Source organism: Pteropus medius, unplaced genomic scaffold, assembly GCF_902729225.1.
Source record: "Pteropus medius unplaced genomic scaffold, Ma_sr-lr_union100, whole genome shotgun sequence".
NCBI classification, from domain to species: Eukaryota; Metazoa; Chordata; class Mammalia; order Chiroptera; family Pteropodidae; genus Pteropus; species Pteropus medius.
In genome coordinates, this window is record NW_024349803.1 from 21238488 (window position 1) to 21266273 (window position 27786).

General features: G+C 59.8%; 1 protein-coding gene and 1 long non-coding RNA gene across 6 annotated transcripts in view; one reads left to right on the plus strand and one right to left on the minus strand.

The window, feature by feature from the left end:
* Positions 1-488: 488 nt before the first annotated feature.
* Positions 489-27786, minus strand: part of CACNA2D2 (calcium voltage-gated channel auxiliary subunit alpha2delta 2) — a 137458-nt gene continuing 110160 nt past the window's right edge. The window contains exons 5-38 of one of the 4 annotated variants that reach the window (XM_039837863.1): positions 22594-22638; positions 19214-19355; positions 16112-16243; positions 15854-15911; positions 15101-15151; positions 14874-14973; positions 14606-14764; positions 14263-14370; positions 14082-14160; positions 13494-13543; positions 13219-13308; positions 12937-13008; positions 12653-12727; positions 11378-11452; positions 11228-11299; positions 11080-11151; positions 10908-10969; positions 10071-10147; positions 6084-6144; positions 3967-4064; positions 3716-3806; positions 3557-3619; positions 3347-3450; positions 2976-3074; positions 2797-2885; positions 2539-2586; positions 2234-2305; positions 1974-2126; positions 1779-1831; positions 1603-1658; positions 1321-1447; positions 1028-1137; positions 847-934; positions 489-731 (exon numbers count right to left, since the gene is read on the minus strand). In XM_039837863.1, the coding sequence (XP_039693797.1) occupies positions 521-731; positions 847-934; positions 1028-1137; positions 1321-1447; positions 1603-1658; positions 1779-1831; positions 1974-2126; positions 2234-2305; positions 2539-2586; positions 2797-2885; positions 2976-3074; positions 3347-3450; positions 3557-3619; positions 3716-3806; positions 3967-4064; positions 6084-6144; positions 10071-10147; positions 10908-10969; positions 11080-11151; positions 11228-11299; positions 11378-11452; positions 12653-12727; positions 12937-13008; positions 13219-13308; positions 13494-13543; positions 14082-14160; positions 14263-14370; positions 14606-14764; positions 14874-14973; positions 15101-15151; positions 15854-15911; positions 16112-16243; positions 19214-19355; positions 22594-22638 (3042 nt within the window). In that variant the 3' untranslated portion in view covers positions 489-520. Of the gene's footprint in view, positions 732-846; positions 936-1027; positions 1138-1320; positions 1448-1602; positions 1659-1778; positions 1832-1973; positions 2127-2233; positions 2306-2538; positions 2590-2796; positions 2886-2975; positions 3075-3346; positions 3451-3556; positions 3620-3715; positions 3807-3966; positions 4065-6083; positions 6145-10070; positions 10148-10907; positions 10970-11079; positions 11152-11227; positions 11300-11377; positions 11453-12652; positions 12728-12936; positions 13009-13218; positions 13309-13493; positions 13544-14081; positions 14161-14262; positions 14371-14605; positions 14765-14873; positions 14974-15100; positions 15152-15853; positions 15912-16111; positions 16244-19213; positions 19356-22593; positions 22639-27786 lie in introns of all 4 variants that reach the window. The other 3 variants (XM_039837866.1, XM_039837865.1, XM_039837864.1) reach the window with 3 other exon arrangements.
* Positions 642-18464, plus strand: LOC120582397 (uncharacterized). 2 transcript variants are annotated; one of them, XR_005647551.1, is made up of 3 exons: positions 642-723; positions 14544-14781; positions 17824-18464. It is a non-coding gene; the product is annotated as an uncharacterized LOC120582397 (long non-coding RNA). The 2 variants fall into 2 exon arrangements; XR_005647552.1 differs by lacking the exon at positions 642-723 and adding an exon at positions 12419-12977.

Here is a 27786-nt window from a genome sequence, read left to right on the forward strand (position 1 = left end):
GGTTGTGTCTGAGCCAGTGTTACTGTCACTGTTTTGACACCTGCAGGGCTCGAGGGATGGGGAGGAGGATGTAGGCTTGAGAGGGACAGGAGCCCATTGGGGGGCTGCCCCAGGACCGCTCTCCTGCTAAGACTTAAGCTGGGCTGCACAGGCCTCAAGCCACCCACCTCAACTCCCTCCTTCATTCCCAGGGGATTCAGACTGTCCTAGGAGGGGCGGAAGGGCCAGGTTAGGAGTCCAGCTGGGGCGGGGCTTAGTTCTCCCATACAAAGGCCCCCCTCCCTCGCCCGCCCCAGGCAGCGCCGGCAGTGAGGCCTGGTTTGGCACCAGTACTGTGGCTTCCCTGTTCCAGCCCTGGGGGTGGGTGAGTCCAGTGGGAATGAGGGGTCTGGGGACATTTTGACAGCAGCAAGTTGTGACTTGGGGGGCCAAAGGCCTGTGGCGCCCTCCTGTGGGAACCCACTCCAAGGCTCTCGGGCCTGGTGCAGTTCAGGTCCTTCAGTGAGGGAGGTGCGAGGATCTAAGGTGTGAAGTGTGGGGCGGGGAGCAGGGCAAAGGCAGGGAGGCCTGGAGCGGGAGGGGGTTGGCGCTTAGAGGCGGCGTGAGGCGTGGGCGTGGACTTGAGGCTGCGGCCGGGGAGGCAGGCCCAGGAGCAGCAGCAGCTGCAGGGAGACCAGGACGCCCAGCGACGGCGGGAAGGAGGCTCCGCGGCCGCAGTCTGAGGTATCTTCCTGCGGGAAGAGACAAGGAGCTGGTCGACCCGGGCCGCTGGGGCAGGGGAGGGCCCCGGGCAGCGCCAGCCCTGGGGGAGGGGAGCGGGTGTCAAGTCCGTCGCGCCCCGCTCACCGTCGCGTTGTAGTCGAAGCAGATGTGCGGACCTCTCCGGTATCTCGGTCTCTGTACCAGTTCGCACTGCTCCGGGCCATCCGCTGGGCATGGGTGGGGAGTCAAGGAGGCTGCGGCGGCACGGAGGGGGCGCGCGGAGCGGGAGGGGGGCGCGCGGTGGGGAGCGGCGGGGGCAGGATACAGTGAGTCTCCTTCTGCAGTAAACGGCCAGCCTCACACTGGCTGCACAGCGGCTTCTCCGCAACCACGAAGAGAAGGTTCGTGTTGGTCAGTCTCTGCGCGTGGAACAGCCTGCAGGAGGCAGAGGGGCGGGGCGTTGATGTTCGCCCCACCCCTCCGTCCTGTCCCCGCCCCGCTGCAGCCTCAGCCCGACCCGGCAACCACCCGGCAGGCCCTATCCCTGGCCACGCCCTCTGTCCCCTCTTCGGTCCAGTCCCTCCGGTCCCCCGCCTCCGTTCCCGCCCTTGCCGGCACCTGGAGCAGTTTCCGCAGTCAATGATGGCGTTGTAGGAGGCGTTCACTGACCCGAAGTAGTACTGGGTCTGTTTCATGACGCAGCTGCTCTCGCGTGCCTCGGGGTTGCCTTCTGCCTCCGCGGGGTCTGCGAGGACCCAGAGCGCTTTAGTCCCAACCCTACACCCTGGCACCATCTCAGGCCTCAGCAATGCTCAGCTTAAGCCATCCCCTCCCTTTGGGATCGGTCTCTGCGCAGTTGGGGGGGAAGGGTTGAGGAGGGGCCACCAAAGCCCTACCTACCTGCCTGGAACCAGCTGTGGTAGATGAGGCCATACAGAAGCTGCTGGAACAAGGACCTGCAGGACATGGGTCACCAAGTGGGAGTGGTCAGAAGAGGCCAATACCCTGCCCCATTTCTCTTGAGCCCTTCCTGCCAGGGAGCGTCCTCCCTGACCCCTCTCCCTGGTAGGACTCACCAGGCCGCAGCTGAGGTCCACCAGGCCAGGTTAAGGAAGTCTGCGATGGTGGGCTACAGCAGAAAGAGGGGCATGGGCTGCCATTGCTGCCCATGGACCCGGGTCACCCCCAGCTCTCTCGTCAGAGGTGGGAGGTCATCTGTAGGCAGGTCTCCCAGCCCCCCCACCTCCAGGGCAGGCATTGTTGGGGCTCACCACAAAGACACCCCGGGGTGCGGCACCCAGGTTGCCTGGGGGCTGAGGGGCACAGGCTGCCTGATAGTCGTAGGACTCCTTGCGGGTGTAGAAGGAGTTATTGTAGAGTGCCAGCATCAGGTTGGCATCCACCTCACTGAAGAACCTGCCCACCTGGGGATGCCGGGAGGAGACCACAGTCACAGGGCTAGCAGCGTCATGCCCCCAGAAGGCTCAATCAATCCCAGAGCCCCTCCTTCCACTCTCTTCCTGATCCTCACCTGGTCCCACTGATGGTTCTGGTTTGACAGCACCAGGAATCCCCCATCATCGATGAGGACACAGAGCAGGTCCTGGGAGGTGGGGAAGGGAGAGGAAGATGGAGAGGGGCTCAAGCCTGGACCTTCCTCCCCAGACCCTGGCAATCCAGCGGTCAAGTGGAGGGAGCACCACTTCCCCCAGTTCTGGTAAAGCTGTGAGGTCAGGGTGGGATGTTGAGACCCACAGGCCAAGGGATGGGCTAGGAGTTGCAGCTGGGACTAAGAAGTCCAGGAGTGGGGGGAGCTAGGGTTCAGGGTACACGTACCTCGTTGTTAACCTCACAGTCCATCTCACAGTGGCTGCTGGGGCCGCACTGCTGGGCAGAGAGCAAGGACCGTAAGGTGCCCACCAGTTTTTCCTCCCTCCCATTACCCTGCATCTATCTGGGTCCCCAGGCCATCTGCAACAGGCCCTCCGTCCCCACAGGCACCAGAGCCACTCTGAGTGGGAAGATTGGTGGGGGTTCCTGGGGACTCCAGAATGGCTACTGCTGGGCTTACTGCCCCCACCCCTGCCCAAATACCTTCTGAGGCTGGTCCTGGTGGGTACGGTTGCTGGCTAGCACCTTAAACTTCTCAGCCCAGGCTTCTAGGTCCAGCTTAACACCCACCACTGTGGAGGAGAGCAAGGGGCCATCAGTGCTCACTTGCCTGGACAGCGCCCTGCCCACCGTCCCTTCTTGCCTCTGCCCTGGGCGCTCACCTGCTGGTCTAAGTGTGCGTCCGCCCAGGCTGAGCTCCACAGCTGTGCTGACGAGGATGCCCACTGTGTCATTCTCCAGCTCCAGAGGCCTTAACAGGACTGGGGGTGAGGTGGGGCGGGCAGTCAGGAGTGGGGGCTGGCAGCCACACTGACCACTCCATCCTGAGCCCTGTGGATCCAGGAACCCAAGCCAAGGCTGACCCCAGCCTAAGCGCCCAGCACCCAGCACCCAGCACCCAGCATCCAGTGTAGTGTTTGGCACAGCCTAGTCCTCTCCTCTCATCTGCCCTAGTCTCAGCCAGCCTGGTGTTTGAGAGGGGCCTCAGGGAGCAGAGCCCAGCCCTGGCTGAGCACACGGGAAGGCCACTCACCATCCTGGTGTGGGGGCTTGAAGATGTAGCCGCGGTTATCCAGGCTGCGGCGGTAGAAGCTGGCATTGAAGGGCTCAGGGTTCTCTGTCCAGTCCTCAGCTGCCCTGGTCACCCAAAACAGGCAGAGGTTGATGGAAGGGGTGGCTTATGGGAGACAGTGGTCCCAGGCAGGGAGGGGCAGGGTGTAGGGCAGTGGAGTAGGTCACTTACTTGTTAGGGAATACGCGAGTGATACCACCATCGGTGGCGGCGAACACGGCCAGAAGGCTGTACCTGAGGGCAAAAGGGGTGAGGTCACAGGCCTGTCTTCTGTAGGGCATGGCCGGGGCCCCTGCGCCCATCCCAGCCTCCGGCCTGGGTGGTGCCTACGTGTTAAGATCCTGGTCCCGCCACACGCGCTCCACCAACTGCTGTGTGATGCCTGTGTCCAAGATCAGGTTGTGCAGAAGGAAGTTGTTGCCTAGAACAGGAAGGCAAGGGAGGAGGGGCGTCTTCTCGTGGCTCCCTGTCCACTCCCCACCTCCCCACAAGGCTCCCCAGTGACGTGGCCCAGGCCCTGCCTTTGGCTCGGGCCCTGCCTGTTCCCAGGATTCCTCAGGGCTGCCCCACCAGGCACTCACACTGCTTGGAGTCTGGGGTCACTTTCTCCATAAGCTCGATGAAGTTTTTCAGGAACTCGGTGTTGTTGTCTGAAGCATTCAGGTCCTTGCAATACTCTCTGGGGGGTGAGGCAGAAGGGCTCGGCTTGGGGGGCTGGACAGGGCAGAGTGTCGAGGCTTCTCAACAGGTGTGCTTGGCTGTTTGCTGAGATGCCCAAACCTCAGGGAGGGGCAGGTATATGCTTACGGGTGGCAGCAGCTACATGCCTGGCAGGCTCCCAGGTCTGACTAGGGGCAGAGATGATAGAATGGTCTGCTTCCTCCAGGCTGGTAGGTTTTCCATCCTGGGCACGGCCCTGCAGAGTCTCCCACCTCTCTTGTGTATCTGGACCCAGATGGAGCACCTGGGAGGCCCACCTGGCGGGCTTGCCCATCTGTCTGCTGTATGGGTCCATGAGCACAGGGTGGGCGGAGTCCGAGCACCAGCTCAGTCAACAGAGTTTAAGACTTCATCTTGCCTTCATCCTGCTTCCTGGCAGGTGCCTTTGGGGAACTCACTCAAGTTCCCTGAGCCTGTATTTTTTTTTTTTTTAATCATTCCACAGAGTACGTCAGGAAGTAACTGGGAACACCTGGGTCCTCAGACTGGCTGTTCCCTCTGCCTGGAATGCTCTTGCCCCAGAGGTGGACAGGCCGAATCCCTCACCTCCTCAGGGCCCTCGTGGGGCTCAGAGGGCACAGAGGCTGCGGGGTGTGCAGAGGCCTGCTCAGGCTCTGCTCCCCAGGAAGTCTTGGCGATGGGGCTGTCTCTCCTGCCCAACTTCTCACTTACACCCCTGCCGCCAGAGACTTCCCCAATGGCCCATATGGCAGCAATTTTGTAGGATTTTTTAAAATGTGTTTCTTTCCCAGGCTCTGCTAGGGCCCACAGATTGGTGACGGTCTCTGGGACTGTGTCTCAGCCCCACTTGCTCCCTGGCCCCCAGGGCCTTTGTGCTGTACTTGTGTGTATGGAGGCCACGCCTGATATACCCAGAGTGACACCCACGCAGTTGGGTTTGTGATACAAGTCACCTGCAGTCCCCCATGCGTACATTTATATTTGTGGGTTACTTTATTCACTCACCCAACACATATTTATTGAGCTCTCCAGAGCTGAAGACACAGAAGTGACAAAAACAAACAGTCCCTGTCCTCAGAGAGCTCCCTCGGGGTCTTGTAAGCTACACAGGACTTTTCACGCATTTCCACAGTCACTGATGACACACAGCCCACTCCACATTTACACTCAGACTCTTACAAATGTCCACGATGACTCACAAATACAAACATCTACGGAGAGTCACAGAGAAATTTGTGGGTGCATGCACACACGTGCACACACAGAGGTTAGGCGTGTCCAGAGCCCCCGTGTGGTCCCTGAGAGTGCTCGTGGGTCTCTGTTGGCTGCACCCACCTGCCCTCATCCAAAGCCTAGGTCACAAGGGAGGGCTTTACCATCTGGGGGCCCGCCGGCCTCAAATGTGGGCCTTCAGGCAGAGGGTATGCACTTGAGAATGTGTGTGTTCATGCTGCGTGCACTTGAGGGACGCACCAGGCCTGGGCTCTGACCCCTCGCTTGTCAGAGCAGCTCCTCAAAGGCCCTGTCCCCTCTCCCGCCCCGTCCTCAGTGAGCCACCACACCTGGACTCGGCACTGCCGACAGGGAATCTGGCTGGCTTGGTCCCCAGACCCACACAAACACTGACACAGGACACGGACAGGGTGCAGGGTGGAGGTGGGGAGGGCACCACAAACCAGAGCAGCAGCTGCCCATTGGGGGGCGTGCTGCGGACAGCCGACCCAGGGCAGAAAGGGCTCCTTCCAGTTGCTTGGGAGGGTGGGGAACATCGGCAGAGGGTCCAGAGCCCTGCCACCCTAAGCCCAGTGGGAGCCGGAGCTATGGGCAGCTGGCCACTGCTGCCTGGTTCGGCTACATGGCCCGGGTATGCGCATGGCTGCACATACGGGGCTATGCGTGGGGAGGAGGTGACACCGCACAGGACACAGACACACAGAGCTCCAGGCAGCAGTGCAGGAGGCGGGCCAGGGCAGTCAGGATGGGGGAGGACACCTCAGCAAGGCCACACGCAAGCTACCTGGGAGCAATGAAAACATGTCCTTCAGACTCAAAGCTGCTGGGGAGCAGGAACTCAAAATCTGCAACAGAAACGGGGGGGTTGTCCGGGCGTGGGCTGGGAGTGAAGGCCAAGAGGCTTAGAGTCAAGGGGTTGGAGGGACAGGGAAGGGGGTGACTTGGAGGGTGGGGAGACACCAGCAAATAGGGAACCCGCCAATTCCACGTTCAAGTTCGAGCCAAAGAGAAGGGGTGGGTGGGGAGGGGTGGAGGGCCTGTGGAGACTACAGCATTGCAGGAGGAGGGCAGTTATAGCCAATATGTTGCCCGGGCCTGGTCCTCTGTCGGCAGTGAGTCCCTTGGCGTGGCTGTATATGCTTCCATACGGCTGTATAGCACATATACACGGACACACACACACACATATATATATACACACACTGCTATATATATGCATGGTCTGGGGGAGGCGCCGGTCTTGCTCTTATCTGATCCATAATGGAAAAAACCGCATGCGGAGCTCCCTTCTCCTCCAAAGAGACTTCGAGGAAGGGGATTGGCTTTTGGCTGCGGATTTTTATCTCTCTTTCTTTGCTGCAGCTGTTTGCATTTTGGTAGGTCTCGCTTTTGTTCTGTGTCAGGCATCAACATGGCCAAACCGAGGGGTTTTCTCACGGGCACAGACAGTCCAACCAGAGACGGTGTGGGCAGCTGGGGGTGGGCCGAAGTGCATTGTGGGGTCTGGAGATCCTTTCTGGGGTAGCTGGCTGAGGGGAGACCCTCGAGGTGCCTGTGAATGTTCCCACATTTCAGGAGGAGAGTCTAGGAGCTGGGAGGAGAAAGGTGGGCTGCTTGAACCTGCACACCTGCCCTCTTGGGCTGGGCGCATGAGGGCAGGTGGGTAAGAAGGGCTAAGTCTTCTCACTGCCTAGGACCTGTCTGGGCTCAGAGCAGCCAGGGAGGAATGCTGGGGGCTCTGGAGAAGGTGTAGGGTGAAGGTGCTGCTGAGGGATCCACCAATTGGGCCAGCGTATATGTGTGGGAATGAACGTGTGAGTGCATATGTGCACGAGAACATGTGTGTTTGCATTTGCATACATGCGAGCGCGTGTGTAGGTATGCGAGTGTCTCTGTGTAGGTCTGTGAGTGAATCGGGATGTAGCCACTGGGGATCCTCTTTGGCCTCTCTCCGGACTGGCCACCTTGCTGGTCTGCATCTGGGGGGTGTCCATCTGCTCTCAGCCTGTCGCACTCTGGGCAGTCCACTTTCCCACCCTTTTACCCAGAGTCCAACCTGTCGGTCACCCCAGGGCTTTATTTTTATAGAAGAGGGGTCTTCCTTATTCCCAAATACACCCACAATGCACTGCAAAGTTCTGGGGAGAGGAGATTGGGGTGCCTGGAGGGGCCGAGCAGTCACTGGTTGGACTGTTGCTTTCTGATAGGACTGTGAGGCAAGGGTTTGGACACAAGCCGACAGGGAAGGGGTAGGGGTGGGAGGGGAGGAGGAGAAAGAAAAAGGAGGTGGGGGAACAGGAAGGAGACTATGCTATGGTTGTCGCTGTTACCAGGACCCTGCATTTCTGGGGTCAGTGGGAGGGGTTTGGGAGGGGGAGAAAAGACAACTCAAGCCAGTGGAGGTAGGGCATGTCCCCCACCCCACCCTGGCCTCTTTGCTGGACTAGGCAGGACAGGGCCCTTAGGGCTTCCTGGGGAGCTCCTGCTTCCAGACCATGGGGACCAGGGATAGGACATCCCCTCACCTCTCCATGCCCCATCTGCCCAGGTGTTCCCTGGGAGGGGTGTCTCCCTGTGCACCAGCAGGAGAGACCCTCATGTGCTGCTCTCCCACACCCCCTGTTCTCGCCAGGATCTATGAGTTCACTGCCTGCCTTTCCGGGAAGCCTCTGGCCTGGGTACCTGTGAGTGCCAGAAAGAACCTTTTTCTTCCCATCCGGCCTGATTCCCTCCAAGTTTTGTGCTGGCCTTTGGGGTCCAGATAGTCCCCCTTGCATTCCTGGCCAGGCCCACAGCCCCTGAGTCTGCCTCTATCTCCCAGGGGAACACCTTCCTCAGCTTGACCACCCTCCCCAGGAGCAGCGAGTCGGCCAGCGGCCTTAGCAAGGTCTCTGGGAGCTGTGAAGAGGTAGGGGACAGGAATTCAGCACCTTGGCCAGCGCCCAGGATGGTGGGGTTCTCCCGGGGGCCTGACTGCTGCCCTATCCTGCCTCTCTACCTCAGGGTCAGGGCACGAGGCTTCCAAAGTCTTCTATCTCTTCTTGGGACCACTGCCAGCTTCTGGAGCCACCGACAGAGATCAGAGGAGGGAGAACTACCCCAGAGGAAGCCTTGTGTGGTTGGTCCTTTCCCATAAGCCTCACATGAGTCCCTTTGAGGACTGATCTACCCCCTGCATCTCAGGCCCCTTACTGTTGGGTAGAAGGTGGTACAGAGGCATTCAGCCCTGTCCCCACTGTTGAGTTGTCTTGAAGAGACAGAGAAGGTAGGAAGTGGGGACAGGGGCCTGCCCAGAGGGAGTGAGGAGGATAAGGCGGGGCCTGAGCTCTCAGAATCCGCTGGAGAACTATCCTGCAGGTGGGGCCGGGGGGTGGGAGGGGGGGAAAGGGCTGCTGGCTCCCAGAGGGTTCAGGATCAGAGGAAAGGCAAGAACTAGAGGAGCCAAAGGGGATGTTGGGAGGGGGGCCCTGGAGAGCAGGGTGCATGGATCCTGGGCAGGAGGGGGGGCAAGCAGGGTGTGAGGGGCAGGTGGGGTGGGGAGAGGAGGGCACTGGTTCTGAATATACTTGCCCTTCAGTTTGCTGATTGGCACTGGGACAGTCCACCAAGAGAGAAAGCGAGGAAAACAAAAAACAACACAAACACAAAAACAAACGAAAAGGGGGAGGGGGAAGGGGAGGGGCACAAACAATATTTTATTCAATGGCTGTTTGAATGAAAATATTGTGTCTCATCATCATACCGAAAGGAAACTTCTTGCAAAAAAAACGACATGAGAGAGAAAGAGAGAGCGAGAAAACTCAAAGGAGATGAGCCCCAGTCGGCCAGGCAGGTGGGGACGCCCGGTGGGGCCGGAGCCCCAGCCTCCCTCCCAGTGACCTCGGGCGGTGGGCAGGCGGGGCCACAGGCTCCGGGGACTCTTGGGGGAGGCCCAGGGTGAGCAGGACATGCAGGATGAGCCACAGGCAGAAGAGTGGGAGAGGGAGGAAAGGAAGGAGGGAGCGTGAGAGAGGGACGGACTGGAGGAAGGGCGCGGAGCTGGGGGAGGCCGGGAGAGGGAGGGAGAGGAGGAGAGGAGGGAGGAGGGTTCCTGGCAGGGGAGAGGATGCTATGGAAACGTGAACATAATACGCGATGTGCTATTGTTGTCGTGATGTGCAGCGGAGCGCGGCGACCCGAGCACGCGGAAGCAGGAGAGTTAAGTTATATGGTGGCCGGTACTGTTATGGTTTGCGCTATGAAGATGATGATGGTGTTTAAATATGATGATAACAAAACAGCCATTACATAGCTGGTGGGAGGGAGCCGGGGAGGGAGCCAGAGGCGAGGGCTGAGGTGAGGCGGAGGGTGAGGAGGGTGAGTCCTGGGAATGGCAGAGGGGGCAGAGGGAGCCCCTGCGGGTGGTACCGCAGGGGGAGAGAGCCACGGGGAGACGGGACAGAGGGAGGAGAGGAGGGGTGTCTTCAGGGAACGCAGCCCCCAGGGTGTGCGGGAGGCAGGCTAAGGAGGGGAGACACGGAGCGGGAGAAACCAAAAACAACCTCAACAGAAACCATGAGAGAACGGTCTGGAACCAAATCTGAGAGAAGGCGAGCATGCAGATTTCCACAGACTTTCTGGGCTGGTGCCCCAGCCTGGGGGTGCCTGGGGGGTGGGCAGACTGGGCAGGAGGGGCTGCCTGGCCGCAAGCGGCTGGCTACGTTGCCTGGGGCCGGCCAGGGTGCAGGGCAGAGGCAGGGGTGCAGCGCGCAGGCAGGGGCTGGCCACTTACACTTGACCTGCAGGATCTGGTCGCTGAGGTTGGCTTGGAGGTAGAAGGTGCTGTAGGGAGGGAGCACGAGCCCCAAGCTGGGAGGAGGGGAGGGGAGGGGAGGGGCGCAAGTCACCGCTGGGGAGAGGTGGGCCATACTGGTGCCCCCCTCCCCTGGCCGTCAGATGGGAGAGTCATGGCCTAGGGTCCTGGACCCTCCATTCGCCAAATTCTCTCAGAACTACCAGACCCGAAACAAATCCCCACCTCTACCCCAGCCACCTCCCCCAACACACCACCTGCCCAGCCAGCCTCCTCCATCTGGCCAGCAGCAAAGTCACGAGGGGCAGAACACTGTCAAGGAGCTAGGCTGCTGTGGGAGGGGGATCCACAGTCCCCAGAGACCCGGGCCATGTGAAAGCCGGCTGAAAGCAGGGTTGGCGCTACCACAGTGAGGGCAGCACCAGCTGGTACTGGGGTGTGCAAGGGACAGCTTGCACTGCCGGGGCCTGCCCCACAGGGGGCCTGCCCCCAGGCTGTGCATGTGCTGAGGACGACATCCTGGGACAGATACCCAGGGATACAATCCAGGTGGGAGGGACATGAGAGGGTGGCGGGCCACAGGGAGACAAGACAGATGCACTGTGTCGTCTCTGTCCTGTGCTCCCAGGAGGTGGTTCCTGAAAGGCCAGTGAGAGGCCCTTGGGGACTGAGTGTCATGGGGTGAGAAGTGAGCAGGCCTGGCTGCTGGTGCCCCACTGGGATTTGGCACACCGGGGTAGAGGAGGGGACAGCTGGGCTCGGATTCCGGATGTGGGGGCTGCCCCTCCCTGCCCGCCCAGCCTTGGCACCGCTCACCTGTAGTTGGTGCTCCTTATAGGCACCCAGGTGTAGTTCCTCAGCACCTCGTCTATGTACCTCTGGGAGAAGGGGCTGGGTCAGGTGCTTGGGCTAGCGGGTAGGGGCGGGGCGGTGGGAGGAGGATGCCCGCCTCGGCTCTCTCTCCCTCCTCCGCCAGCCACCGTCTCACCTCGTCCAGGGACTTGACCAATGTTCTGATCTGCTTGTGGCCCTTGTAGCCGTCGATCATGCTCCGACGGATCTGGAAGGGCCAGAGATGTGAGGCAGGCCCACCCTCCTCTGTTCTGGGTGCTCCCCCTCCCCATTCCCCTCTTCACCTCCTCCTTGTTCTCATCCTCCAGCTCTGCATCCAGGAAGTCCAGAGTCACAGGCTCCCGGAAGTTGGTGGTCTGTGAGAGGTATGGCAGGAAGTCAGGAGTTCTCATCTGGAACTGTTTACTCCCCTCCGGGCCACCCACCTGGCTCACCTGGGGCTTGAGGTTGGGGTGCAGCAACACATAGCCGTTCAGGTCAATGGCAAACACGTAGCCGTTGGCTCCAAGCTGGGGGTGTAGATTGGGGGCTCAGGGCTTGGAGGGCTGGGCAGGGGTTCCCCGGGCTCCGGAGCTCTTCCTTGTCCTGCCTTCCATGCCGCTGAGGGGTGCCGTCTGCCTGCCTGGGCCAGGCACCCACATGCCACTCGGCCCCAAGCCTGCTTCTCAAGCCATGCCCAGCAGGCTGGCGCCCCTCATGCACCAGGCCTGGCCGAAGCTGCCCAGCTCCATGCGGCCCGATTCGTTTGGCCTTCTGTAGTTCTCAGCCCACCCCTGCTTCTCATGGAGCTGTCAGTCGGCCAGGCTGCTCCGCCTCTACTGGCCCCACAGGCTGTTGCTGCTTCCCACTCACCTCCCCACTATGTCACCTCTTGGTCCCCGTCTCAGTAGAATTGGAATCCCACAGGCCTGGGCATCCCTTCCAGGCATCCCTTCCAGGAGTAAGTGAGACCCTGGACTCGCTTTTACCTCTGGGCCATTTTATCACTGCACATGGAGCCCAGTGCCTTGGGGCCTTCATGTGGCCAGGTTTCAGGATGTGGTCCGACACAGCTCATCCCCCATGCCTTTTACAACCAAGACCCAAACTCCCTTCGCCACAGGCCCTGGGCCCGCCACACTGATGCTGCTCCTTCTCCAGCTTATGACTCTGTTTTTCACCTTCGAGACTTTGCCCAGAGAGTTCCCTCCGCCTCCAAGGTAGACCTTCTCCTCCTTTGTCCCCAGGACACTCCTGCCTATGTGACAGCCTTGGGGTTGGCAAACTACTGCCCATGGGCCACACCTGGCCTGCCGCCTCTTACTGTATGGCTGAACTAAGAATAGTTTTTACATTTTTAAATGCTTGAAGAAGACAGAAAGAATTATATTTTATGACATGAAAATTATCTGAAATTCAAATTTCAGGATCCACAAACAAACTTGTGCTAGAGCATGACCACGCCCATTTGTTTTTTTCCCAGGACAACAGCAGAACTGAGTATGAGTATTTAGGCTGGCAGAGCCTCATATAGTCCTAGTCTGGCCCTTTACAGACGGTCTGATGACCTTAGCTCTAGGGCCAGGGGCGCCTCCTCCGGAAGCCTTCCCTGACTGCCTGAACTCAGAGGTCTCCATGGAGGTGCTGTAATCGCCATAAGTCTCCTCTGCTGTGTCTGGCTGTGTCCTCAAGGGAGGCAGAGTGGGGTGGATGTGCAGCTTGATGCTCACCGTGTAGTTGGGAGTCAGCTTCTTGATGTCATTCAGAGCTACATCGATGCCCATCACGCCCAGGATCAGCTGGTTCTGGGAGCAGAGGCAGGAGGTCTGCAATGGACTCAGTGCCATAGGAGGGCCTCTGCCCACCCCCCATGCCCAAGGCCTCAAGCTGTTCTCGCAAGCAGCTGCCCCTGTCCAGCTTATAGGCCTCCCTATCCTGCCTCCGTCCCAGACATGTTATGGGCATGCCCAACCCTCCCAGGCAGACCTCGTCCTTACTCAGCGAGGGACCTCACCTTCTTTTCCCCAGGGCCATCCTGCGTCAGGTTGAATACAGGTAGGGTCCCTGTCACCACCAATCCCAGACCCTAAAGGGAGAGGAAGATGATGGGTCGGCCTCCTGTGGCCAGCCATGCCCCCGCCCCAAGTGTTCAGGGCGGAGGCTGAGGTGCAGGCCACTTCTCTTGCTCCTCTGTTTGGTTCACCCCGGGAAGGGGACCCTCAAGGGACTTGACCTTGTGGGCACATCCGTGGAAGAAGGTCGCCAGCTCCACCCTTTCCTCGCCCAGAGAACTTACCAGCGCATCTTCATACACGTTGGTCCATTGCACCTGCTTGGCCTCTTTGCCCGCCAGCACCATGGGCCTGCCCAGTACGTCCAGATATTCCTGGGGACGGGATGGTGGGCAGGGGTCATGAGTCTACCCTTCCCACTCTGTCCTCCCTGTTCTGCCTCCCCATGTGTCAGCTCACCACCAGGGGGCGCTCACACACCAGAGCAGACCATCACTGGTGCTGTCTCTGCAGAAGCAGGGGGCTGGGAGGAGGAGGAGGGGGCCCCCCACAGTCTCACCTGTGTGTTGATGCGGATGGCGCCGATGGAAGGGATCTCAAAATAGTAACCTGTGAGGGAAGGGGAGGCAGAGGTGGCCCTGGGTGGTGCTGAGGACCCGAGGCACAGGGGGCCCTGCTCCCTGGGGTGCGTCTGCAGCCCTGACTTGTCTCGGTCCCTTTCTCGGGTGTCGTTCCCTCTGAATCATGGCCCTTCAGTGCTCCCTGCTATTGCTCTGTCAGTGGGGCCGATACTATGCAAGGGGCTGTGAGTGTAAGTAAGGGTAATAAGGAAGCAGAGCTGGGGTGAAGACAGGAACCTGAGGCCTAAAGTCCCTAATTGTAGGATGATGGTGACATTCAGAGTCTACCCAGGGGACAGGCCTAAACGCACGGAGAGACAGATTGACTGGCAAATGGACACGGGAGCAGACAAGCTGGGAGATGGATGGACAATGGACACTCAGACAGATGGGCAGAAAAATGCTCAGTCCGATGGACACGTCAGCCAGCCAGATACAGCCACGTGTATGGAAAGATGGACAACCAGCCTGATAGACAGCAGGACATGGCAAGCAGGCCCCATGGCAGGGATGCCCGGATGAGGTACCTTTGTTGGCGCAGGCCATCCACTGCAGGGGTGTGACGTCATAGTTGTGCTGCCCCACGGAGAAGGTGAACACACGCACCTGTTTGGGGCTTGAGGTTACTGCTGCGGCTGGCGGAGCACAGCCCCCCGCCCCCTGCACTGCGCCCGGGTCGGGGCAGCGCCCTCCTGGGCTGAGCCTCACCGTCCGGTTGGGCCAGTTGTACTTCTCGAAGACGTCCTGCACGCGGTCCTCGCCGCCGTCCGTGAACATCATGATCATCTTATTGCAGTTGGCACGGGTGATGTTGGACTGGGCAAGAGTAGGTTTGGGGTCAGGTGGCTCTTGGCCACTCCTGGTTCAGGGGTAGATCTCCCTCCTTCTGGTGGGCCTGGCCCTCTGGTGCTCCCCCCAACAGCAGATGGTGTTATCTGCCCAAGCTGCCTGGTGGGTGCTAACAAGGCCATTCGTCTTGATTTCCCCAGTGTCACCAAGCCCGGGCCCTTGCCCGCCCCCAGCCGTCTGCTCATCCACCCACGGGGCTCACGTTCTGCAGCTGGTCGAAGGCGTACTCGAAGCCGGCCTTGTACCCCGTGGTGCCCTTGGCCACCATGCCCTGCACAGCCTCCTTGAACACCTTCTTGTTTCGCACGTTGGCCTGCACCAGGTGTGTGAAGCATGACACGGGCTGCGCCTTCTCATTGAACTGCGAGGACACCGAGGGTAAGGGAGCTCACACTGGCCAGGGCAGGCGGCTGCTGCACGGGCAAGTGGGGGCGACTCGTTCCTGGCCCGCCTGTCCCCTTGGCACTCACCGAGGCGACGTTCACATAGTCGTCATCGGAGAGTGTGTCCAGCATCTCACAGACGGATGTCTTCATCAGCTTCAGGGTCAGGCCACTCACGCTGCCACTCCTGGGGAGGTCATGGAGGTGCCAGGTAGGCCTCAGGTGTTCTCCTGTCATTCCCCCAGGATGGCCCCGGGCAGCAGAGTCTAGTCCCTTGTCTCGTCCCACCCCGCCTCCCAGCATTGCTCACTCACACATCCACGATGATGACCATGTCCTTGGGTGATGAGGCCCCCTGGATATACCTGCCCAGGAGAAGCCTCGATTAAGGTCAGCCTCTGGGACCTGTGGGTCCTTCCTTCCTTCACCCACGTATTGATGCGACATGTTTCTATTGAGCATCCCCTACGTGGGCCAGACAGGGTCCTAGGCACTGAAGATACTGTGTTTAATAAAATAGTCCTTGCCTATGACATAAGTGACCTGGTCCCCCTGGCAAATGAACAGCCCTAAGGAGAAGTGAGCAGGTGATCCAGAGAGGGGGCTAGAGGCATGGTCCCTGGCCTCAGTGCCCTGTCACTTCCCATAGCCTGGGATGAGCTCCTGAAGGCAGTCTTAGCTGTGTATGGGACTGAACAAGTGGCAGGGAGGAAGGAGGTCGTGGGCAGGAGAGGCAGAGCAGAGGGTAGGGGTGTATAGGGCTCAGATGGGTAGGGCAGGGGCTGGCCAACCCCACAGAGGATACATCCACCCTTGGGAGCCTCCATTGGCCCATCCCTCACTCCCGAGGGGGTGGAGTGCCAGGCAGTGGACGGGGGCAGAGGCAGCTGGGAGGCCTGCCTGGGTGATGGGATCCATTTTCCAGTGGCAACGATGTGTGAAATGAAAATTGGATAGAGCTGGCTGCGCCCCGCTCGGAGGTCTGGATATCAGGAGGGAGGGGAGCAGGCGGGAGAGCTGGGGGAGCCGAGAGGGTGTCCCTGCCCGGCCCCTCCTTGCTTGCTCACCAGGGTCTCCTTCGGACGTCGTACAGGTCAATTTTCTTGGGGGCTCGCCATGGAGTGGCTGTGAGGGGAAAGGAGGTGATGAGGGGCTGGCAGGGAAGTATCTGGCTTGAGTCAGCAGGCCTTACGGGAGTGGCCAGGCCACTCTGCAGTCTATGGGGTGACCAGTGACCATCCCACCCCACGCATCCCAGGATGAGTGGGCTGGGAGACGGAGGAGGGTGTGGTGATGGATGGACCAGGAGATGGGCTGGCACCCACCTGGGTAGTAGCGAGTGACTCCTGTGGCACTGCCGAAGACCTGCCACAGCAGCGTGGGGTCCTGTCTACGGTTCTCAGTGAACACATTCTCTAGGGCCTCTGTCCAGTTGAGCTCATTGAGGATGACGGTGGCTGTGGGGGAAGGGGGGCTGGGCTGGGAAGCGTCTAGGCTGTCCCCTGCTGAACCTCACCACAATGACACCCATGCATGTGCCCCCCACTTAGAAATCCTCACCTGTTCTCTGCCTATCCAGGTTTTCCCTCATTCCCCAGGGCTCAGCTGGGGCTGCACCAGCTCTGCCAGGAAGACTTCCTGGTCCTCATCACCTCCCAAGTCATCAAAGAAATAGCTCAGCCTACTCTTTGGCCAGGCCCCACATGATCAGGCAGGGCAGCTGTGACCTGTGTCCCCTGGAGAGGGGCCACCCAGGTGGCAGGGAGTTTTAAGTTGGGATGCCGATCCAGCATGCTGTCTGGAGCTGGCGGCTGGTCCCCTGGGAGCTCACCCACTCAGCATGCACTCCGGGCTGCAGCCACAAGAAAGCAATTAAGGGCTCGATGATGGGGCTGGAATTATTCAGCTATTAAGGTACCTGATAAGCTGGAAGCCACTCAGCTCCATGATTAATCAACTGGGGCCAGGAGCAGGCAGGGCGGGGGTGAGGACTCTTAGAGGGGCAGGAGCTGTGTCATGATCCTGCTCCAACACAAGCATTTGAACTTGCAAGCATGTGCACATGCAGCGTCTTGTATGTAATATACACACACACACACACACACACACACACGCACACACAGCCTGCACTCCCCAACAGGTGTACCTGTATCTAACCTCCATGTTTCTAGCCAGGTGTGTGATCCCCTTGCCCCTACTTGCCCAGCAGCCCGATTGCTGCCATGGGCACAGGGACTCACGTGCTCATACCTACAGACCACTCTGGGTCCTGCTCTCACGGCCCCCCACAGCTAGACCCGCTGCTGAGCACACTCACGGAGCAAGGCTCCTCTCAGGCGGATGCACTCCAGTCTGCAGAGTCCTCCACGCTGGCAAAACTCAGATGGCCTGAGCAGTATCCCTGCCTCCACCTCAGGACAGCCCTAAATCTGCTGACGTCCGTGTGGTTCATGTTCTCACATATGCGGGGAACCTGTCTCTGCATGTGGGATGCTCAGGAAAAACTGGCAGCAGTTGGACACCTGCTACTGGCCAGAGCTCTGTACTCACCCCTCCCCGAGGGGTGACTTCTTCCGCTTCCTTTCTTCCCAGCTGGAGCCCTGGCATCATTGCCTCTCCCTCCACCCCACTGTCCCTGTCAAAGGTCCACCCCAAGTGAGAGCCAGAGGATGCCTTCCAAAGGCCCTGCCCCTCTCCCCAGAGGACAGCTTCTGAACACTGATGCCTTCAGAGCGGATGAAGAGCTGTGATTTAAAGACACACAGGCTCCAGGCTTTGCCCACAGGCGGGGTGCCAACACTTGCCTGCGCACTTGCCCCTCTGCTCTGGGACCTTTGCTGTGTCTTGTCTGCTGCTTAATCCTCCCTCCCCCGCTCCTCTTGCTCCCCTCTCTCTGTCTCTGCGGCTCCCCTTAACTGACCATAATGTGAAAACAAAACACATTTCTAGCATTGGTTGTGCCTATTGAACACTGTTACGGTCCTGTTCTTAATTTAGAAACTTAGTGAGTTAAACAAGCTCTATTTTTCTCTTTAAGGGAAAAATAAAGTCAGGCTCTCAGATGTTCCACACAGCATTGTCTGCCCTGGGAGAGTCTGCCTGGCAAGTTCCACCCGTCGCTGGGCCTCAGTTTCCCCATCTGCACAATGAGAGGTTTAGACCAGATCATCCTGGAAGCCTATCTAGCTGCTGGCAGGGGTTGTTTCTGACTTCAGGTCAAGAGCCAAGGGAAGACCCCGGCCTGGCTGGGCGGTCTCTGCACGAGTCATGACCCCACCGCGTGCACGCACGCACTCCCAGATGCGACTGTGCAAACGCTCCGGGCCCCGCCTGGAAAGAGCCTGCTCCTTGGCCGACGTGCGCACACCCGCTTCCACGAGAACACGCTCTCGGATCATGTGAAGTTGGAAAATGGGGACCATGCCCCCTCAGGCAAGCGATTACAGATTTAATTAAAAGTGACACAGTAAATAAAAAACATATAAAATGTAATTTGTGTGGGTAGCGAGGGGTGACTGGGGAGGGCGGTGTGGCTCCTGTTTTAATTAGCGTGCCTGCTTGTGATAGTGCCCCTCGACTGGCTCGGGCAGGTGGCCTGTGGAGGGGGCGGGGCGGGGCAGCATCCGCCCGCACCCCCGCCCGAGGCTGCCCAGAAGGGCGGGCTGACCCTAAGCCTCCCTGAGGACCCTGGAGGATTCCCCACATTCTGAAGACTGCCCAGAAGCTCAGGGACCTTTGCCCCAAGATCTGCCATCCAGTGGGCCCCCTGGATTCTGGGACTACCCTGTAGGCACCCCCAGGATCATGTAGAATCAGCAGACCCCAGAGCCTTGAATCCTGCTGCTAGAGCTCCCCATCTGGTGTTTGACTCCTGGCCCCCTCCGCCACACCTCTCAAGACGGTCAGTAAGGCCCTCCTCATGTCTGACCTCCTAGCTGTAGTGACCCGGTTTCCCCACTGTGCTAAACTGTCCCCGGAGCTTGGACTCTCAGCTACCCTCTGCCCACTCCTCCTCCACGCCAAGAACAGGAGGAAGGTGTTACAGGTGGTGTCTGTGTGAGGGGTCGCTCCCTGACCCCCAGCCCTTATGTCCATCTGATGTGGTTGGTGGCTCTGCCACCATTCCCACGTGGCACCAGGGGACGGGGGAGCTGCTTGGGGTGGGTGGGGACTTGGCCCGGCATGTGGGGGCACAGCTGTGTGCATGCGTGTGCAAACAGAAGGAGACCAAGCACAAGGTGAGAAGCTCGGGGACCGCCCAGCCACTGTGAGGCTGTGCCCGAGTGGCTTGATGCCTGCGTGTGGGTGAGTCTGAGAGGCGAGCACGGGTGACCTTGGGTAGAGGGGGCTGACAGTAGATGGCTGGGCACCTGGGACCTGGCAGTACCCTGGCGGTAGGCCTTGGCCCAATCACGCTGCACACTCACAGCCTTTGTAGATATCCGTGGGGATCTGCACTGCCGTGTACGAATAGTTGACCTTGTTCTTGAAGTTTGAGTCCTCAACGAAGTCCAGCCTTAGGGTGCTGGCCTTGGAACCCCTCTCCATATCCTCACTCTCAGGGTCATCCTGCAGAAAGGGACCCCCCCCCACATGGCAGTGTCAGGGCCAGCAATGGTGGAGTGGGGTCACACAGGCCTGCAGGCAGGGGAGGGCCAGTCTAGGCATAGGGGCATCTCGGAATCAGACTCTTGCAGTCAGAGACCCAGAGAGAGAGAGATGGCGAGACACAGGGACAGATGGACACTGGGTATGTTCCCCTTATCCAGGAGGCTTGTGACTTCCATCTGCCCCCCGCCCACCTCACCCGCCATTCCCACGTTCGCTAAACCCAGATTCCGAAACCCAAACCAAACCGACCCCTTCCTGACATCTTTGGAAACCAGTTATCAGTGAAGGAGGCAAATCTTGGAGCCAGTGAGGAATGGGCTGCAGACCTCTGCCTGAGGACGTGCCTTGTGCGATCACAGGGAGTCTGTCAGCCCTTCCCAGGAGATCTGGGACCCCCACCAGGCCCCGCCCAATCCCTGTACAGAGTTCCTTTGGCAGCAGCGAGAGGCCACTGGCCCCATCTGGGGCAGGGGCACCAACCCCTGCAGCAGCGTGGCTCTAGGGCTGAGCTGGGGAGTCCTGGGGAGAGCCGGGCTGGAGCAGGGGCTAGCACTGAGACCAGTAACCTCTGGGAGGAGGGTCTGTGGCGCCTGCTAGCAGCGGGACTGTAAAAGCCCCCGTGACTTTCTAAAATGGGCTGCAGCTGTCTGACAGGTGCCAATTACTGCATCTCTGGCCAGGCAGGCTGGGCATGCGCTGTGAGCCCCCGCCCACCACCCCAGGCTGGCAGGAGTGGGTCTGCGACGACAGTGTTGATGCTGGAGCCGCGGGGGTGGGGGTGGGGGGTGGACGGGCATGGGTGCAGGTGTGTAAGGGGGAGGGAAAGATGGTGGTGGAGTGAAGGGGAGACAAGGAAAAGGCAGGCGGGCCAAGGCGCAGAGCCGGGGCTTGTGTCCTGGGAGGGAGGAGCTAAGCAGCTCCTCCTTCACTGAATCCCCCGCATGCTCCCTCACTGCCTGGCAAGACCTGTTCCCACCCTTGACAAGGCACAACTCATCTCTCGGCTGTGGATGGCACTGTGACAACCGACCCCACCGCTCACCGGGTCCTGGCACACCCCTCGGCGCCCCCTCCAGGCGTTTGCCCAGGCTGCGTCTCGTCAGGGTGATCTGCCTCTCCACCCAGCTGGATGTGCTTGCCCCACCCCGGGAGTGCTCCCGGATGGGGGGACAGTGGCTGGCCTGTGTGGGTGCTGGCACGGCTCCGAAGGGCCTGCAGCAAACTCCTTTCCATCTCTTCAGGAGTGAAATTTATACAGCACAACCCAAGCCATGTGCTGCCCTCCCTCTGAGTCTCCCAGCGTGCGGCCCCTCCACCCACCTCGGCGCACCCTAGGAGGACCCTCTGAAGCTCTTGGTGCCGGGTAAAGCCGGGCGGGCAGCTGCCCCGCAGAGGCCAGAGCAGGGAGCCGCCGCCTCTGAGGCGTGAGCTACTCACGTTCTTCGTTCTTCGAGGAGGAGGGGAGGCTCACGGGAAGAAAGCCCCCGAAATGTCAGCGGCAGATGAAGGGCGCCGGAGAATTTAATCTCCCAACTTTCCCAACTAATGTGACATTTGGATTCCGTTCTGATAAGCTATCAGCTGGCGAACTTTTTCCTTCCTTCTCTTTCCCCCACCCCCACCTTCTGGCTGGTAATTTAAAAGTAAATGGTCTAGAAAGATCTCTAACTGTACCTCTGGCAAAGATTAAAAAAACAATACAACACAACAAGAAGGGGGAGTCAGCAAATGTGTGTGTGCAGAATTTATGCCAGGGCTGGGCTGGGCCGGGTGTCTGGGCTACCTGACCGTGGCCCGGCCCCGCTTGGGGTGATCTTCCTCCTTGGGCTGCCCCTAGTGCCCCAGCAGATGGCCAAGGGGGTGGGGGCAGGGAATATGATTTAGCGCTAGGGGCCGGGGGTCCTGGATGCATTGGGGCTGCTGGCGGCTGGTTCCGTGTCCTGGCAGGGGGCTAGGCCCCCTCACAGGCCAAAGAGCCCCTCAGTGGCAGCCCCATGCCCAGGGCTTTGTATGGTGGGCCATCGCAGTCTCCTGGTTTATATTTAATGCACTGATTGCTAAAATTACAGCCCGCTGCTGAGGGGGGTAAGGAATTAGATTCAGGGTCTAATTAAAGGTTCGCTCTTCATTTGAATTTCAGATTCCAGCTTTAATTTTAGCAACTTCTCTGGGAGCCACAGAGGCTCAGCCAAGGGGGAAGCACACCTGCTTTAGCCCACCCACCCCTCCTTCTCAGGGCCCCTGCCTGCCTGTCCTCTCGATGGCTCCCCCAGGCCAGCCTGGCACCGTGGACCCCCTGCAGGGATCCTTTCCTTCCTGCTGACCTTCTGGTGTCACCAGACACAGCCAGCTCCCTGCAGGAAACCCCCCAGGCCGATAGGGAGAAAAAGACTGGATTTTGGGTCTCCTGCACCAGCCAGCACAGGTGGGGCCCCAGAGGCTGAGACGTTGTGACAGCTCTGTTTTCAGAGGAGACAGCTGGGTTCAACTACTTTTGCCTCAAAGGCAGGCAGATGGATTTGGGCCTGGACAGGTCCACTCCGTGTGCCCTGCCCCTTGACACCCTCGTCTCCTCTGGAGGCTCTCACCCACCCAAATGGTCTCTGTCATCTGAAGAACAGGCACAGAGGACCTAGGCTGCCCCTGCAGCTGGGGCGAGACTGACTGAGCATGGAGCCAGGCTGTGGGGTGCTCAGCACACTGAGCTGCTGTTCCCCTCACCACAGGGAAGGGAACCTGCACTGACCTGAAACACCTGACGGCACTGCAGCCTAAATCCTGGCCTTGCCTGCCACCTCCAGGAAGCCCTCCCCGACTGCTCCCTCTCCTCCTTGCTCTCGTACAACTCGGCACCCCTCTCTACACTGGCACCTGAACTGATCTATGGGAGGGAGTCCAAGCGCCTCACTACCCTGCCCATGGCTGGGGTCCAGGCCTGCCCCATACTGTGCAGTGAAGCCGTGCCCCTTAGTCACAGAGACACAGCCCTGGAGGTTTGAGCTCATAATCCTGGGCTTCCAGGGTTTGTGGGAGGTGTAGGGTGGGGGTTTGTGCCACCACAGCCCTGCAGGTTTGAGCTCATAATCCGAAAGCAGCATCGAGCCCGACACTCATTTTCCAGCTGAGGCCACTAGCTCAGAGAGGGCCGGTAGCTCTGGCAGCTGCCCCTCCCCCCAGTGTAGGCGGGGGCACTTACCAGCTCAGCATCAGCCTTGGCATCATAGTACACGATGTCTTCCTCCTGGTTGGGGAGAGAGGCCTCAACACTCACAGCCCAAGGTCTCTGGAGGCGCAACCAGGACCCCCGGCCGTAACGCCTGGAACGGCCTCCTCAGGTTCCTCCGGCCACCCAGGGAGGCGGGATGAGTCAGGCTGGGGTGCCCCTCCCCTGGGGGACCAGGGACTGTCCTCAGGGGCTCTTGCTGACTCCAGGGTCTCTGCAGTGGGTCTGAACCAGCCGGTCTGCAGAGACTCTGGCCGAAGCAGAACCAGGGGGAGTGAAGAAGATGGAAAAACAGAGCCGAGTCTGGGCAAGAGTGAAATAATGACTCGACGCTGCATCTTCCAATTTCTTCTATTAAAAAGCCTGCTCATTACGGGCATGTACTTATTAATTATCTGTGATTTGTTGTGAAATGCGAGGGGGTTTGCACAACAGGATCGGGAGAAAACAAAGCCCGGCCCCCGAGCCTGCCTCCCAGCCCTCGGCTGCCCGTGCCCGCCCCGCCCGCCCCGGCCTGGCCAGCCTGCCTGCTGCCTAGGTTCTCGGCCATCTGCGCGTCATAATCACTGGCCACCCGGGGGATCCGTAACACAAACGGGCTAATTTCATGTTTAATGATCTTTAATCAGCACTGAGCATGGCTGACAGAGGCCGCCAGAAGGTGAATCTGGTGCCGTCAATGTGCTACCCGCTCAGGAGGGGCCACCCCACCCCTGCCCTGATGGGTCCCAGGCAGGACATGGAATAGGGCCACTGTGGGAGTCGCCCTCCCCTGGTGCTCCTCAGCCTCGTTTTGTACAGCAAAACCTGGAGCATAGCTCTGGCAGTCCCTCACTCACTGGCCTGTTTCTCAATGGTCTGCAAATGGGGGTGACGACCAAGTGTGACCACAGGTCTGGCCATAAAACAGTAAGCACAGGGCCAGCACATACTCCGTGGTGGGCAGAAGTCATCCTGGCTGCCCCTGGCCCAGGCCTGGCTGGGCCCCATTTGCTGTGTGACCAGCTGCACTGCTCCCTCTCTGAGCTCGGGCTCCTCATGCTTCAAGGGAGGGGCTTGGCTGTGCTGATTGCTCAGGTGCTGGGTCTGAGGCCATGGTTTGAGGTGGTCAAACTGGGGCTTATTGTGGGGAACAGTCGTGGGTTGTTTCCCACCAATGGTCTGGGGGCGGGGAGTCAGGCCACTGGCTGGACACCCGCAGGCACACTGCAAGCGTTCTGGAACACTGACCACACGCCTGGCACCATCTTGGCCTAGACGACAACCTCTTGATGAACGTAAGACTGAAGGCCATTTGATAGTTTCAGTCATCTGAAGTATCTGCTGTGTCTAGCGCTTTGCACACACTGAATCCCGGGTCCTCCCTGACAGCCCTGTGACCCCACCGTACAGACCGGGACACTATGGCAGGGATAAGAGAGGCTTTGCACCCTGGTTCCACCCGCCTTCTGGACCCATCTCCAACCCCTCCCACACTCGTCCACCCACCAGCCCAGAAAGACTGGAGCCCAGGGGCGGGGCGGGGGCGGGGCGGGGGCGGGGTCCGGGCTCCAGGATGCTCCGCCTTCCCCCGCGCCAGGCTCCGACGGGAGCGCGTAATGAAAGCTGACATTACATCAAACACAATAAAGAGTTTCGGTTGATGAAGATCATTCCTGAACACACAAACCCATTAAACCGAGGGGAAAAAATATCAATTCAACACACTCGCTGGCGAAAAGAAAATGTGATTTGTTATCTGAAAGGGGGTTATAAACACGGCTCCGCCGCGCTCGCCCTCCGCAGCGAGAACGCGCGGCTCTCGGCGGGAGGACTGCAGATTAGCACGGGGCTTCGCCTCCAACCTTTCAGGCAAGACTTTCGCAAGGACAAGAAAGGGCACGGCTGGTGGCCCGGCGCTCTCAAGCCTCCAGGGGCCCTCACAGCCGTGGCCGGCCCTGCGCGCGTCTCCGTCCAGACGCCCCAGTGTTCACGCGGCCACCCCTCCAGCTGCTCCAGAGACTCCCTTTCTCTCTTTGGCCCGTTTCATGGTTTCGGGGGAGGATCAGAGGTTGGTGGCATCAGGGACACAGGGGGAACGTGGCATACAGGAGGGTTCCAGCCCCCTGCAGACCCGGGGGTGAGGCTCAGGGGTCTTTATGCGGTCCTTGTTCCAGGGGCTGGGGTGCATTTGGGCAGGAGTCCTCCCCATGTCTCCTACCTCGAAGGGCCAGCTGGTGCCCTTCCTTGGTCAAGAGCAGCATTAGCATGGGGTGGTGGAGGACAAGGTCAAATGTGTGAAAGTACATGGTAAACACAGCTGTGGCGGCTACGCTTGACGTGATGTGGAGCCGGGGCCATTGGGGTCAGGGTGGGAGGGCCCCTGGAAAGGCTTGTGTGTCTGCTTTGGCCTGCACAGGGCCCAGTGTCTTCCACTGGCACCTGCCTCCGGGCTAGATAAGGAGGCAACATCACTTAGCGATGACACACAGGGGCCTTGGCAAAGGGTCCCGGCCTCGATCCTGACCTGAACACCTGTGCCCTGGGATCCTGAGCAGTGAGTGCAGACCCCAGTGGTCCCACGAAGACTCCCAGAGATCACCCCATCTCACCGATGGGGCGAGGGTGTCTGTGAAATCCTGCAGCCTCAGAGGCAGGACTTCTCATTATAAAATCAGGATGATGCTGCCTCATCTGAGGGTGCTATGAGGATGGGGAGCTGGGTGTCCCCAGGGGAAAGGGCTAACCCTACTCAAGGGGGGAACCCCTTATGTTTTCAACTCCACAGCCCTGGGAGGGGCCTGAATGTGGAAGAAACGCCCTGGGTGGGGTGAAATGGGTGTCATTAAGGTCTGGGGTCCATACCCCAACACCTCCCCTTTGTTTCCTGATATTCTAGGGGCCATTTTCCTCAAACTGGGCAGGGGTGGGGAAATCACCCCCTCTAACTCACACACATGCCCATGCGGGTTTCTGTACATGGATGACACATGAGGGGTGGGGCTGGGGGACACGTATGGCCATTGTACAGATGACACACACATTCTCCTTAGCTGGAGTTGAGCCCGAGAGAGGGCATGAGGGGTGTTGGCAGGTGGGGAACAGGGCGAGGATGTGAGCATGGGGTGAGCATGGGGAGTGGCAGTTTGGTGCCACAGAAGGTGGCTGCCGTGGCCTGGCCAGACCTGACGGCCGCCTGCCCACTAGGCCTCCGAGCAGGGCCCAGGCCAGCGGCCCAGCTACACCAGTGAGGACGCTTGGCCTTCTTGCCCTGGCTCACTGCCAGCTCAGTCCAGCCAAGAGGACTGTTTTCTGAGAGAGCCGTCTGTCGCCGGCTTGGCAGGGAGGCAGGCAGCACGCCTGATGGCTGGGGCAGCCTCAGGCCAGGGAGACCACCGGTCCTGTCCAGCTGGCCCCTCTGGCCTGGCCCAGCCTTTACAGCCCTCCCTTTAGGTCCCCAGGCAAAGCGACTTCTCCCATCAGAGTCCCCAGGATAGGACTGTGACTCTCCCATCAGAGTCCCCAGAATAGGACTGTGACTCTCCCATCAGAGTCCCCAGGGTAGGACTGCTTTCTCCATTAGACTCCCAGGGCAGGGCTTTGTCCTGCCGGTCCTGATGTTGGCATTGAGGGCCTGGGGAATCAATCGTCTCTCCTGCCTCTGCCACCCATGCGCTGGCTCCGTTCATTCCTGGTGGTGGTTTAGATGGCACATAATGCTGGCGCAGTCGGGTGCTGGTGCCAGGCGCAGTGTCCGGCAGGTGGGGCATCTTTATCTACCCCAAGTGTTCCGGGCACCAGAGCACCTGCTGCCCGTCTGCAAGGGCCATGGGCAGTGCTGCCTGCTAACAAGGGCCACGGTTTCCTTGGTGGCCAAGGCTGTGGCTACCGGTTCCCTGCCCCTGCTACAGCGAGGTGTGTGAGGTCATGACCTGGGAGGAGGAGGGAGAGCAGCAGGGCTTCAATCCGGACATCTCGCTCTTGCTATCCGTTCCAGCTCTGACTCTGCAGGCTCCAGGACCCCCAAAACCCCCGAGCTGGTTTGGATGGGTGTGCGTGTGTGTGGATGTGGGTATACCACTGTCCGTTTCTCAGAGGTCTGCATGCAGACCTATTGTGTGCTGTTGACACAGGGAGGGCCACGCCCTGTTAATCATGCAGCGAATTCCAGTCTGGCCCCACGGTGCCATCCTCCTCATCTCAGAGGTAAGAAGACCGAGGCCTGGCTACTCCTGGTCACTCTGTCCACAGGGCACTTGGCCGAGCACATAGACAGGTGATGCACAGCACTGAGCTAGGCTCAATTGCTTCTGGCCTAGAGGAGCTGCGGGTGGGGCAGACAGACCAGCCCACAGGGACGCTGGCCTGGGGCAGCCTGCCCTGGGGACCATCTGTGACAGAGGTACCAAAGGTGGGTGCTATGGGCAGTGGGGGCCAATCCTAGGGCTGGGACCAGAAAGAGGAGCCTTAGGAAGTTAACTGGAGAGGGAGAGGCATTGGCCTCTGAGGAGAAGGGAAGGGCGTTCCCGGGGGAAGGCCCGGCCTGTGCAAAGGGCGTGAGTTTGACGCTGGGGTTGTGGCTCAGGCCAGGGGCCCCTCCTGATTGCTGAGGAGGAACATGGCTCCTTATCTGTCACTTCCTGAAGGTTGTTGGGAAGGACTTGGTTTCAAGGGTGAGTGGAGTGCCTACAAGGGACAAAAACACCATCCCTTCCCCAGCTGCAAGTCGTCCCCGAATCCCCCCTGGCGCGGATAGTCCCCACTTGCGGCCGCTGCCAGCTCTCCCCAGCAGGCTAGGCAGGGCTGGCAGCGTGTCACCTAATGGGCCCACCATTAGCACTGGTGCCTTTCGGCCTGGCAGCTGGGGCAACTGCAGAGCTTCTGGGGAAGAGCAGGGGTGACTACTGCTCCACCATGCCCAAGGGACCAGTGGGAGGAGAGACAGACAGACAGCAGACTGATAAACTGGGGGTCATGGTGAGCACTGGCAGATAAGGCTGGGCCCAGCTGGCCCTGTGGTCACACCCACAGCTGGAAGAATCTCAGGTCAAGCGCGAGGGAGGGGACCAGTCAGAACCTGCTCCTGCCTCATCTTGGGACAGAAGCACCTGGGTCTATGGGCCGGTGTGGCCAAGAGATGCACCTGCACTGGCCCTGACTTGGTACCCACATGGCCCAAGGTGTGGG